The following is a 14,028-nucleotide window of genomic DNA, read 5'->3' on the forward strand; positions in this document are numbered from 1 at the left end:
GCCTGCACCCAAATTGGCCTTCACAGAACCCTCTCACCCCACACCTTGATCCCCCCACACTAATCCTCCATACCTGGATCCTGCTGGGCTGAGCCTGCCTGCCCATACCTGGTGTGCCTGGCATGGAGGGCAGGGCCTCATGCTTTTTCTGCCAAGTGTCAATGTTGGGTGCAGCCTCACCGTTGAGTTCATGTCCCTGGGGAGGGGCGGGGGGCGGGCTGCAGGGTGATCTCCCACCTCCATGCAGCCAGTGGCCTGTGCTCCGCCATGCTGGAGCCTCCATATTTTATTTATTGACAAATAACATTTGCAGAATTTTAAAATATTGTATGCAGAATTTTTATTTTTTTTAACATGCAGAATTTTTTATTTTTTGGCACAGAAAAAACTACAGTAGTAGTTTTCAAACTATGTACTCTACATGGTGCCCTTATATGCTGGTTAAAACTATCTGTCAGTACAAATAATTGTAAAACAGAAAATCAGTGAGTTAGACGTTTTCAAGATTTAGAAGTTCTAAACTTCATAGGCTTCAGAGTAGCAGCCATGATAGTCTGTATTCGCAAAAAGAAAAGGAGGACTTGTGGCACCTTGGAGACCTCACCTCACCAACGAAGTGAGCTGTAGCTCACGAAAGCTTATGCTCAAATACATTTGTTAGTCTCTAAGGTGCCACAAGTACTCCTTTTCTTTTTGCTAAACTTCATAGATTACCTGACCTTTCAGAAAACATACCATTGTAATTCAAAGATATGAGAAAAAAGGCAACTGATCGTTCCTTTCTGCTGATAAGCAGTTAGAATTAAATGTTACTTAAGTCCCTGAAGACTAAATACCTGAGACAGAAAAATAAAGATGCTAAAGTTTTTAATCAATAAAGCAAAATAACTTTTGAAGTTGGAGAACAGTAGAGCTAATTGGATAATTTGCTCACAATTTAAATTTAGCCCTTTTTTTTCCTGCCTGAAAACTGTTCACAAACATGTCCTGAGATCTGTGAATGAATTATTCACAAAAATTCGCCACATAGTTTATGCAAGCAAGTTTCAGCATATGGATTGTTTGTGAACTGTTGTCCTTGACTGTTCATTATTGGTTATTTCTGTAGTGAGACTGGATCACCTAAGTCACATGTATAGTATGCATGTGTTGATTATTTTATTGCCAACATACCAAAATAGAAATGGGGGAAAGGGTTGTAGGATTAACCCTGTTTCCCTTTAACATTGTTTTCCAAAAAAAGAAATAAATAAAAAGTATTTGACTAAAGACAGCTATACTGATTTAACAAAGAAAGCACGAAATTGTATCTTCATGAATATACTCTCTGTGTGCCTAAGTGAAAGAGAAGCAGCCAACATACTTTTGTCCCTCCTCTTACCTATAAGGAGATGAATAATTCCATTTCAGATGCTAGGTAGAAAGAGCTAGTGCACCATATGTATAGTTTTAATGGCTGCTCTCAAAAATACTGTACCTCATAACTGAATTTGCATTCACCATCAAGAGACACCATCTCTGTACTTCTTGTGTGTGGATATTAGTGCTTTCCAACACAGGCCTTCTGTTCCCTGTAAATTAGAGTACATGAGTTGTAGATCTTTGTAATAGCTTACTTCAAGACCGAGAGGGTAGACTTACTTTTATTTGATTGATTATGTTTTGTCAGCTGCATGTCACTTCATCACACTGTGGAGGCAATTTAGCTCGTTCCACGGAATAGCATTATAAAGACAGATTACCTCAGAGCAACATCATTAAGGTTTAAACAGTCTGTTATAATTATGTCTATTAATGATGATCAGGTTTTGTTTTGAAAAGAATCACTTTCTAAAAGGAATATACTTTGTGGCTTCCCGTAGTTTGCCTGCCCTGCCCATGAACCCTTCATTTCCTATTTTCCAGGCCTTATTAGGATAAAGGAATGTAGATTTGTTAAATTGTTTCAAATTCAAAATTAAATTAAAAAAAGAATCAATTTAAAAGATGGGCATATTGAGGCATGCAATGTAAACATCCCAAAGTTTAACCCAGCAGCTTTCAGTTGGTACACATAGTTATAATTTCATTAATAAATGGTTTGGTTCTTAGTGATTTGAAATATGATCCGTTGTTTCATTTGTCTGCAACCTTTCATGCTGACTGTAGGAGCCTGATCTTATCAATATTAATTAACACTGTCCCTAATTAATCAGTCTCTCTGGGAGTTTTTGTCAGTGGCATAAAGATCATTTTTTCTTCTTCCCATGCCCAAATCAGGAAGGAATCCACCATCCTGACAAACTGCATCCTCCACTGAACAGAGGTATTACAGAGGATGGAAGTTGGAGAATAAGCTGTCCCCTGAGCTGCAATGTCCACACTCTTTTCAGTGCGCTAGTTTGAGCTCTACTATTGTGAATCTACCTGTTAAGGTTCACATTCGTTGATGGCAAGCAGAGATAGGTGCCTCCCTGCAGCCCAGACTTAGACACCTACCTCTGTGGGGAGGGTGATAGCACCCCCACACACACCTCCATCAGTGTCTCACATTGGCTAGCTTAGGCAGCTCCCCACCTAGCATGCTGCAGGGCGGGGGTTGTGGCTCTCATTCTAAGACACCTGAGTCCCTTCGTAGAACACACCATAGGTGCCTAACTATTTTTGTGGATCCAGGCCTAAGTGCTCATCCTGACAAACCTCCTATGATTCATCAGCAGGCAGACCTCAGGAAGTCAGTGATATGCAGGGACTCAGCTGCTGAGCTTAATTGTCTGAGGGACTGCGTTCTAGGTGTGAGAGGTCATAAATAAGAGGGGAGGCATAAAAGTTAGTAGCAAGGACTGGGGAGCAGAGCTCTTGAGTAGGGCTGGACAGCACAGTTCTGTGCTAAACCTGTGGATCCCACTGCCTACACTAGTTTCTCAGCCTCAATATCCAGCCTAGTTCCCTTAATCCTACTACAAATCACTGTCCATTTCCCCTTTATTTTTATGATTATTTAATTTAATTTAAAAATTGTTATAAAAATGAGCTCAAAGATCTCTATCTGTTGGTTGCTTGGGATGACATGGAGTCTGGGCTCTGGAAAGGAAGAAGTTGAGGCTGAGAAGGGGAACGTAGATGGGGTGTTTAAAGACAACTGTTCAGTGCCTATTTAACTGTATTTTGGAAGAAGATGCATTCCAGCAATTGTAACTGAAAGCTAACAAAGGTTTTGGTTTGTGTGGGAATATCTACTAGCCTGACATACTGTATCAGCCACTGGATGCAGCTATATGCCCCATGAATATTAAGACTTGACATACCTGAGCCACCCTGGATTAAAAATCATTGACTGGTTCTTCCCTTTCCTCACATTTGATAAACTTGAAGCACTCAAACATATGGAAACAAAATTATTTTCTATATCTCATCAAAATAAAGATGAGTCTTTGGCTAACAGATGCACAGTAATCCAAATCTGTGAAAATGAAATTTTAAAGATGAATTTGCCATAGTACTGAAAAGTTAATAATCATTTGGCGATATGTTTAACTCCAGGCCATAGTTTACCAAAGCAAATCTATGTGCTCACTCATCAAAACATTACGATTTGACACACATGTTATTAATCTTAGAGCAGTGAAACTTTGTGAAAAATGCCCTGAGGAGTGTGTTTAGAAAACCCCAAACTTGCGAGTTTAATTAAAGTCATAGGAAGCATCTCTAAGTAAAACAATGGAAGTAAGCACTTAAGGCCAGATTAAGAATCCATTACTCACATTGGTGAGCAGTGTTTCACCCAAGTAATCCCATTGGAATGAATAGGATTACTCAGGTAATTAACTGCTCAGCAATATGAGGAAGGAGTTCACAGTCTGTCCTTTACTGACGTCTGTGTTCATTCTCTGATCATGGAAAACAGTTCTATTTTAGTCTTTGCAGATAAAACAACTGGATCTCTGAATACAAATGCATGTTACACCAAACAGAACAGGAAAATAACAGTAAATTTGCAAACTTTTCCCACCAAACCCAGATTTATATGCGAGAATTTACATGTAGTGGACACCTCACTGCAGATGTAATTCATATACAGTTAAACTATTATATTAAAACTCAAACTAGCATAATTTACATTAATCAGATGTTAAAAGATGTAATCAGCTACCGCAGCTTTAGGCCCACCCCAATTAAGCAGATGGGAGAGGTAAACATGCTATGTTTTCTAAGGCCTGGGCTATACTGGGAAGGGTTCGAACTAAGATATGCAACTTCAGCTATACTATACGCGTAGCTGAAGTCAAAGTATCTTAGTGCAACTTACCTGACTGTCCTCATGGCAGTGAGTCGACCGTGGCGGCTCCCCCATCAACTCCCCTTACTCCTACTGCCGAGCATCGATTTGGGGATCCCCGATAGATGGATCACTACCCTCCGATCCTTTGGGTAGTGAAGATGTACCATTAGAATAGTTTTGTTACTAAAGCTGGAAAGCTAGTGTTTGTGTGCTAAGATTTGTGCCATAGAAATAGGTAACCTTCAAACACCTTCCAAGAGCCATCTTTTTATTTTTTAAAACTTATCTACTAGAGAAATGTCCTCTCCCAGCTACCAAATTTTCCCACAGAATTGCTTAATTGTCTGACTGTCAGGATGGAAAGATATTCAGTTCTGGACAAGGGATACCTTTAAGGTTTAATATCTCATGAACCATCACAAGTAGAAACATGCCAGAGAGCAGAGAATCTGTACTTTCTGCTGAGAAAAAAACATTTTATTCTTGGCTTGGTGTATTTTGTTTCAGAACATTAAAATTGTGATACCATGGCTTATGGAAAAGCTATTTTAAAATATTTTGGAGGTTTCTAAAACATATTATTTTTTCTCTTTCACTGAGTCTATCTAGTTGGATTCATAGGGCTATGGCAGTTTGGCTTTACAGATAGAGAGCTACAGACATGGTACCAATAAAGGGCTCGGTTCCACTCCTATTGAACTAAATAGCTAAATCTGTCGATTTTATAGATATCTATGTAGGCATGTCTCTTATTTCTGGTTTTGTTTTGTTTTTCCTAGCTTCCTAGCTCTTATTCTGTTTTTAATTTATGATGACAGTTTGTCTCTCTCTGCCTGGTTACCAGACTTTCTTAAAGGCCTTCTTATCAAAAGAATTTTTGAAATTGCTCATGTGGAGAATCCATAAAGTTAAATTGAAATAGCCCTCCTGTGTTCTACTTTTGTTCCCCTGATTCTGATTTATAGGGTTCTTGCCTTTGAGAAGAGTGAGTGTAGCACTGATTTGAAGAGGATAAGTGATCTGTATTGGTTCAAAGACAACTTTGTTAAATCAGCACATGAAGAGACATATTCCTCTCAAGACTTTAGTGAGCAGCAGATATAACTTGGATTTTCTCTTTATTCTTAATAAATGTTAGTTTATAGAGCCCCCTGATCTACCGTAATTGGAGGGAACGTTTTCTCCTGTGCCAAAACAGCTGGTAGGAGTGTAAACTAACTTTTACTGGTATCATCAATTGTTCAAACCATTGTTAATTGTGAAGAAAACATTGTTAAAAACTGTAAACATCCAAGCTCTTTAGCTGACATAGTGGGTAATGAGGAAGAAGAAAAAGATCAACATTGAGTTTGCTTTAGTTAGATTAAGATCATAAAGACTAGCATTATTAGCTTTGAATTTTGACAACTACTGAGAAATGTCAGTGGATCAAGTTTATTATTTGTACCCCACATATTATCTCCTACTTGAACACAATCAAAGATCAATATTTTGAGGATACTATTTTTTTAAGGTTTAAATAAAACAGCTATATCTAAGATCAGAAAGATTAGACTCCTCCTTGCACGTAAGAAGAAAAAAAGAAAAAAATGTAAAATAACCCACCCCCCTAAAAAAAAAATATGATCATATACAGGCATTGGACGTGCTTCCCGTACCTTTGGTGAAGTTAAGAGTTTAATATTAACCAAAAAGACTTTTCCCAACACTTTCTTACCATATTGCTGGTGCCAACTGATTTAGACAGCCTGTGCAGGTTAAGTGCCTGAACACTTTTTTTTGTTTAATTTTAAATGTATAACCCCTCACCAAAAAGTACTGAAAACAAGCAGACACGTTGCAAAATTTCTAGGGTGCTAAACAAGTTAGCACAGTACAACCCTAGTTTTCTAAATGGATTTAAGGGTATCCAAAGTACTCAGAAATGTAGGATCTTGACCAAGGAGAGAGTACTGCATACTGCCCATTACCATCATGGGACATGAGTGACCTGGCACCGGTCCGTGCCACTGCCGCCCCGGAGCTGCTCTAGGTAAGCGGCGCCAGGCTGGAGCCTGAACTCCTCCTGCACCCCGCATCCCAACTCCCTTCCCTGAGCCCCCTGCCACACCCCGCACCCCTCCTGCACCCCAACTCCCTGCCCTGAGCCCATTCCTGCACCCCGCACCCCTCCTGCACTCCAGCCCCCTGCCGCATCCCACACCCCTCCTGCACCCCGCACCCCTCCAGCACCTCTACCCCCTGACTGAGCCCCCTCCTGCACTCCCTAATGCCCTTCCATGAGCCCCCTCATACACCCCACACCCCTCCTCGAGCCCCTTCTTGCACACCACACCCCCTCCCACACCCCGCACTCTGCCCCCACACCCCAACCCTCTGCTCGGGCCCTGCAAGCAATTTCCCTACCCAGATGTGGCCCTCGGGCCAAAAAGTTTGTCCACCCCTGCAATAAAGGCTGGTATCACTAAGAGGCAGGTATCAACATATGTAAACCATAGAAGGGATGATAATAGGGTGCAGCTAAGCCATGAAGGGAATTAAAAATGAAGACCGGTAGTTTGTGCTTGATGCAGTGGAAAAGGAAGAACCAGTGGAGGGATGCAAAGAAGGAGGTGATGGGTTGGGAAAATGGGGTTTATTATCTGATCACCTCAGAAAAGAGAAATCTAGTTTATTATTTCAATTGGGGACATCATTATTGTTTACATTTGAACAGCATTTTAGTTTGGTACTCCTGTATATACTTGTGGTAGCTCTTATAATTTCTCTTGCTATTATTCTTTCATTTATGTACAGAGTCTGCAAAAATACTTGTCATTTAGACTTGTTGAAATTAATTATATGGCATCAGTTTATTCTCTAGTGAATAATATTCAGCACATGTGACAGTGTCTGTTCAGAAGAAAACTGGTTCTAAAGTAATATGCTTTAGCTCCAGAGGACCATGGTCCCTCCAATTCTGGAAGAAGCTCATAATGGATGGGAAAAGATGCAAAAAATCTTATAATAGCTGCCTGTGTTAAACCTGCTACATTCAAACTCATTCAAGTTATACTTTCTTTATCCTTGAGTTCCATCACCCTGATGTGTTCTGTGCACTCAAAAAAATAGGGATAACAATACTTCCCAGCTATATATTTGATGCGCTCAGTGCACTTTACAAACATCAATTTATTAAGCCTCACAACATGCTCTGTGAGATAATAACTTGAGACACTAAGGAGTTAAGTAAATTTCTCAACATCACACAGTAAATCTGTAGCAGATCCAGGAATATAATCTCAGTCTCTTGACTCCCAATCCTGTGACTGATCCATGGGATCATTCTTCCTTTCTCAGGCACGGTTGGAAAATATATTCAGGATTCATAAGCTCGTTGGCCTAATGTAAGACCCGTGTTGAAACTGACATGAAAACTCTAACATGGATGTTCATTTGGTTACCTGATTGCAGGCAAAACATGTGAATCTGCTGTCAATTACTGTGAATGCAACCCCTGTTTCAATGGAGGATCCTGTCAAAATGGAGTGGAAGGATATTATTGTCACTGTCCATTTGGTAAGTTGTTGTTGGGGGTTTTTTTGTTAACATTTCATAGATATACTGACTTCTTCAGGTTCACTTAAATAAAACCTATATTTATTTATGTTAATTTCAATTTACCAAAATAAATCACATGCCTATCCCAAATCATTAAGGTCCCATGACATACGGTTAAAATACAGTCCAGTTAAGAAAAAAAAGCATCTATTTAAGAAATCCTTAGTGATTTATAATATCACTTTCTGTTTCGTCTACATGAGAACAAAAGAGAAGGGAGGAGATTTTTCCTGGTGTACACTTAGGGCCAGATTTTATTGGCCCTTGAGAGTGTGTGTATGTGTGTGTACACATGCACACATGCAAGATGCCTCCCGCTTTGTATGCCCAGCTCACAATCACAGCTGCCTTCCTACACCCTTCCCCCTCTTCACACCAACCCACAAAGGGCCAGGCTGCTCAGGTTGCACCTGATCACTCATCACTTCCTGTACAATCCCTCACTGAACTCCCCTGGATTGTTTGGGTTCCATGGTGCCCCCACTTTTGGATTCCTTAAAGCTACAGTTTTCCCTTATTTTCCTTTGTAGTATTTTACTGGTGTTCCAGAAGAGAGGGGCAGACATTTCTCAGATGAAAAGCCCAGAAATATTCTGAGTCTTAGGTTGAGCAGCCCTTATTTGCATTGGTGAACACTTCCTTACACAAGGAGTCCCATTGAGTGCAGGTCACACCACTGAGTTCTGAATAAATATACAGTTATAATAGGTGTAAAGATTGCAAATTATATATTGTAAGTTCCACATTCAAGTTCTGTTGGACCACACACTAATAATTTGCAAAGAAGGCATCATATTTTGTTTTCTAGCTATAGAAGGGGAGTTTCTGTTTTATTTCAGTGGTCTTACAATATGATCACATTTGTATTCACAACTCCTCAAAAATATGCAGTCAAGGAATCAGTAAACGTAATTAACTCTTCTGTTCATGAGCAACATGATCTCAGATATTGAGTATGGCACTTGACCTTGCTAAAAAGCATTAATAAAGACATGGAAAGATCAAAACACATTACCGAATCATTCCACACAAATCCCGGTCCATTCTGTTTATTGTATTCTATTAAAACTTTGCAGTGTTTCTAGATCTAAATTCTAAGAATAAAACAAGGAATTCATACAGTCCTATCAACATATTTTAATAATTACTTGAAGTTAATTATCACTAATTTTTACCAGGAAATTGAGCAGCCAGTAATGATACAAAACATAAAGGGAAACTTCAGAGATCTTGGTACTACGGTGACCAGATGTTCCGATTTCATGGGGACAGTCCCAATATTTCAAGCTTTTTCTTATATAGGCTCCTATTACCCCCCCCCACACACACACACACACACACACCCTCTGTCCTGATTTTTCACACTTGCTGTCTGGTCACCCTACTTGGTACAGTCACACAAAGCTTGGGTCTGAATGCAGATCCATTGTGGATTGTCTTTGTTCGTGTAGAAAAGAATGATGTTAAATAAAACAAATAAACAGAAAAAGAAAAAAAGCTGAAAAAATAAACAAATATTTTAAAAGGCAGCCAAAAGAGTAACCCTATCTTAGAAAAATGTTTCTCAGAACACATTGTTAACTGGTTTGTTGTGCAAACTTTCATCTGTCTTGCACTTGTAATGAATTGCTTATCCTATATTATATCATTTTTCTCAGAGAGTTATTCAGTTTCTATATTTATAATCAGATTTCATTATAAATGCATCTAACTTTTAGAGATTAAGATAGAAAACAAGAAAAGTAATTACACAGTTCAGTGACATTTGGAAAGAAATGTATGGAGTGCACATATATATTCAGTTAAATAAAATACTGAGAAGTGGAAGGCTCAGATGTTTGTAGCCAGATTATAGCAAAGAAAAAATATGTACATCCTCCTAGACAAGGCTTAGTATATTTTAAGTTTATTGTGGACTTGAACACTAAGGACTAATAGATAATGTATAGCCAAATTCAAGAAGGAATGGAACAATCACAATTTAATAAGATGCATTCCACCTTGGCTTGAATTCCTCGTCACGTTATTTGACACAAGTCCACAAATATTTGTGGGGAAAATTCTTTGGCTCAGCATTGCAGTAACAATACAATTCATTTCAAAAACTAAATGGAAAAAGAACCAGCACAAATAAATACAAACACAGAGTTGGTGGGAGGGAGAGAGAAGAAGAATGAAGCTGCATCAGCTAGTTAGCTATAAATCAATCTCAGGTTGTACAAGTGGAATGGGAAACAGAATGGAAAGTGAACATCAATATCTCTATGTTCAGTAACAAATACATCCCCATATCTGGATTAAAATATATTATGTCCATTGATACCTATATTTGACACAATCTCAACTCAAAAGTTTTTTTTCAAACCCCCTCTAGAAGTTAACAACAGTATGCTTTGCTTTTTATCCAGTTGTCTATACTTCATTTTTTGTTTTGGAATGTAGGTACTTTAACAAATAACACTTTGGGCAATAACTGTTTTTTGTCCAAGATGTATATGTTTTTATTTATGGCTTTTTAAGGTGCTTTTAAGAAACTCATGTCATAAACAATCTAAAAGCACTGAACTACGTGCTTTATGTCCTACACTTTGATTAAATGGGGTAAAAACAATTTGATAACAGACAAATTTTTCTTTTTATAGGTGTCTTTGGAAATCATTGTGAATTGAATAGTTACGGATTTGAAGAGTTGTCCTATATGGAATTTCCCACTATGGATCCAAACAACAATTATATTTATATAAAGTTTGCAACCATCAAAAGTAATGCCTTAATGCTGTATAACTATGACAACCAGACTGGAGAACGGGCAGAATTCCTGGCTCTGGAAATAACAGAAGAAAGGCTGAGATTCTCCTACAACCTTGGCAGTGGCACATATAAACTTACCACAACGAAGAAAGTGTCTGATGGCCAGTTTCACACTGTTATTGCCCGGAGGGCTGGAATGGTAAGAAATGCTGCACTGAGAATTAAGTAAACGTTCATTCAGTTTCAAGTCACTTTGGCTTCCATGTAAGCACAAACGAATATAAAACTTGGTAAAGCTGTATTCGCTAGCTTTACCTCCAGCTTTGGGAAAACACTGTAATTTGCATCTTGTCCAGAAGGCTTGAAGAATTATAATGGTTTTCTCAGAATAAAAAAAAAAATCTGAATTTGAAAAAACGGGAACAAAAATACTCAATGAGCTAAAGAGCTATCCTGAAGACTAATTAACTGCTGCAGACAGTGGGGAAGATTATTAGTGAAGACTAATTGTCGAGCGACATGGGAAGATTATTAGTGAAGTCTAATTATCTAGTGATACTACAGTGGACCCTAAGAGAATGAGTGTAGATGCTTCACAATTATATACTATAGCTTCAGTAGAGATGAGCAGATTTCTTGGGATCTTTGGGTTCTGTGAGTGTCTTAAACTTTTAGAGATGTTACAAAACTTGTCCTGCTTCCAGTCTTTTTTTTTCTTCTTCTATCATTTAAACCCATGTATTTTTTCAAAGGTTTCATGATTTTTAAAACAAACATCTTTTAGTTGAAAAGAAGCCTATGCAATGAATCAGGGACAGAAGAACTGCCCAAAAATCTAGGCTAGTACAAATGGTTGTCTTATTCATGGTGCTCTGCCCTTTTCCATTTTTTACCAGGTTTTTTTTGCAGTGGATTTTTTTCTTTTTGTGTTTTCTCTGTGCTCCTTTCTTAACAGTATCTCCGAAGCAATGTTCCCCACATGCCTGAAACTAAAGTCAGTCCATGAGTACAATACATGGTTGGGGTTCCAAGTTTTGTTTTGCATGTCAGGCTAGAAGCAGTAGGGGAATAAGGGAACAGCTGTTCTACACTTCATGGCCCCTTCTGAACCCTAGTTTTCCTACCATTACGTTCTGAAGAAGTCAGTGGTGCTTGGATACAGCACTACTGTATCATTAAACTCTGTTCCCATGCTCAGGGAGCCTTACTGAAAAGATACAGCATAGACACTGTGTGGGTCCTATAGAAATTCAACCACTGAGCCAACCATGCTGCTATTACAGGGGTAATGTGCCTCAAGGTTCGAATATCGGGGTGTCTAAGAACACAGGCATCCTAAGAGCAGCTGGGTGCTGTGGGTCTGTGATTCTGCACAGCAGAGAGGCTCTACCATTGGCTTCTTTCTCCAAGAGGAACTTGAGCCTGCAACTCTGCATTTCTTTTCAACTCAGAGTTGCTGACCCAGTTTTTTCACTTTCATGTATCTTTGTGCTGGAGGTGGATAGTTTGCCCCTAAATTTGATTTTTCTTTTATGAGTGTTGGTAGAGATGTTATTTTCTATGTCTTTCTGAAGGATATTTACACCAGTGTGGATACATTTTTGTCTTGGAACATATTAATTTTAGATATTTAACACATTAAGGTCCCAATTTTCAAATATGAATTCTTAACCAGACACACAGGTGTTGATTTAGATATCCAAGTACGGATTTTATTAACTAAATTAACTCAGACCATACATGCTTAAATAAAGATTTATATGCCTAACTATAGGTACACAAGTTAAAAATGTGTAACAAACAAGCAAGAAAGAAAAAACAAACTGTAGTCTGGTCTATAGAAGGAGCTCTACTATACACAAAAGGTATATTTTTCTAGAAAATTACCTTTTGTGTATGTATGCTTAAAATTTAAAAGCAAGCCTCAAGAAAGGCTTGATTCTGATACATAGTTTCTGTATTTAAATCTTTCCTAACCACGTCAGCTGTTTACAAACACAAGATGTGAAAAGAATCACTTTTGTCTTAAGTATTTCTGCTGTAGGAAAAAATATCTCCCACATGTCAAAAAATGTATAAAATAACTTCCCTACAGGATTTCAAATCTGTCATTTCCTACAGTGCAATGGGATTTTATCGGAAACTGGTAAAATCATTAAGTTGTCAGTTTTGAGATATTACAGAGTGACAGGATAGAAACTCTCATAACTTGAAGAGGTAACTGTAGAGTAATGCTAAAGTAACAAGGAGGAGCATTTGACTAATGTTAGAAAATAAATTGTATGAACTCAGGTCCAAGCAAAATATGGTCTCAAATATCCAGCCCTTCTGATGAACTTGTAGCTCATCCTTCTTTTCAGAATGTGTACCTTTGTAAATTAGTGGAAATTACATTTATTGAGCTTAGTAAAAACAAAATCTGATCTTTCATTTTTGTTGTTAATGTACTCTTAAAATATGTATACATATGATACCATATAAACTAGCCAGCTAATTTTATGTGCTCTATGAACTGTTTCATTTATACTCAGCATATAATGTACTTAGGCGCTGCTGGCTTATGTTTCTCAAGAGGAATAGGTTGTTCATTATGTATGGAAAGAAATGCAAGATAAGCTTTCCTTTTAAAAATAAAATAGAGGAAAGAAATACATAATTTGGACATACTATAGTAAGTGATTTAAATTTGAGAACCATGAATTCAGTATGATGTTTCAGTTCATGGTGTGTATTTGGAAATGAAGTGTGGAGATTTTGTAAGAATTTCAATCAGACATTAATGTTAGTGGTGAGTGAACTTAATTGTAAGCAAAAAAAGTCAATATATTACACAAGAATGACACATTAATAGCATTTAGTGTTTGTACAGCTCCTGTAGAGTTATCTAAACATAAATATTGACCAAACTGTTGTCAAGCAGTAACATTTGATTTAAATTTGCCATAAACTGCTTCCATGCATTTTGCTGTAATATGAAAGCTGAATATACATCTAGAGGATCACATTTATGTTTTGAAAATTTGACTTAGGGAGTAATTAACCTTCAATTTTGTTATGCAATACATTCCACCTGTTATTAATGGAGAAGTGGCACATTTTTGTATTCCTTCTGCTAAATTGGGAGTAAAATTAAAATGTCAGAAGACCCAATTGAGTTCCCATTAAAATCAGTGGGAGTCATTTGGCAGATTTTATGGACATTAGATTAGAGTGTTACTGAAGAGGTCATAAATATAATGTCATACCTTATTTAAAATTGGAGTTCCCAAAACTGATTGATCTGGGTGACTTGGTTGTCTGTGCAGAAGATGGCTCTCCATATCTAGCATCTCCAGATATCATTGCCTCCACAGTGACCATTGGATTATCCCACAAAGTTGCTGACTCTACCTGTTTTATTGATTCACCTGGGGAGG

At 38.0% G+C, this 14,028-nt stretch overlaps 1 protein-coding gene across 1 annotated transcript in view; it reads left to right on the forward strand.

Annotated features, from left to right (window-relative positions):
• FAT4 (FAT atypical cadherin 4) overlaps nucleotides 1-14,028 on the forward strand; it is a 233,508-nt gene that overhangs the window by 194,685 nt on the left and 24,795 nt on the right. Inside the window, exons 10-11 of the mRNA XM_084627409.1 lie at nucleotides 7,715-7,819; nucleotides 10,504-10,811. Of these exons, the coding sequence (XP_084483535.1) occupies nucleotides 7,715-7,819; nucleotides 10,504-10,811 (413 nt within the window). The remainder of the gene's footprint in view (nucleotides 1-7,714; nucleotides 7,820-10,503; nucleotides 10,812-14,028) is intronic.

This window comes from Lepidochelys olivacea, assembly GCF_965140295.1.
Source record: "Lepidochelys olivacea isolate rLepOli2 genome assembly, chromosome: 4".
NCBI lineage: Eukaryota > Metazoa > Chordata > Testudines > Cheloniidae > Lepidochelys > Lepidochelys olivacea.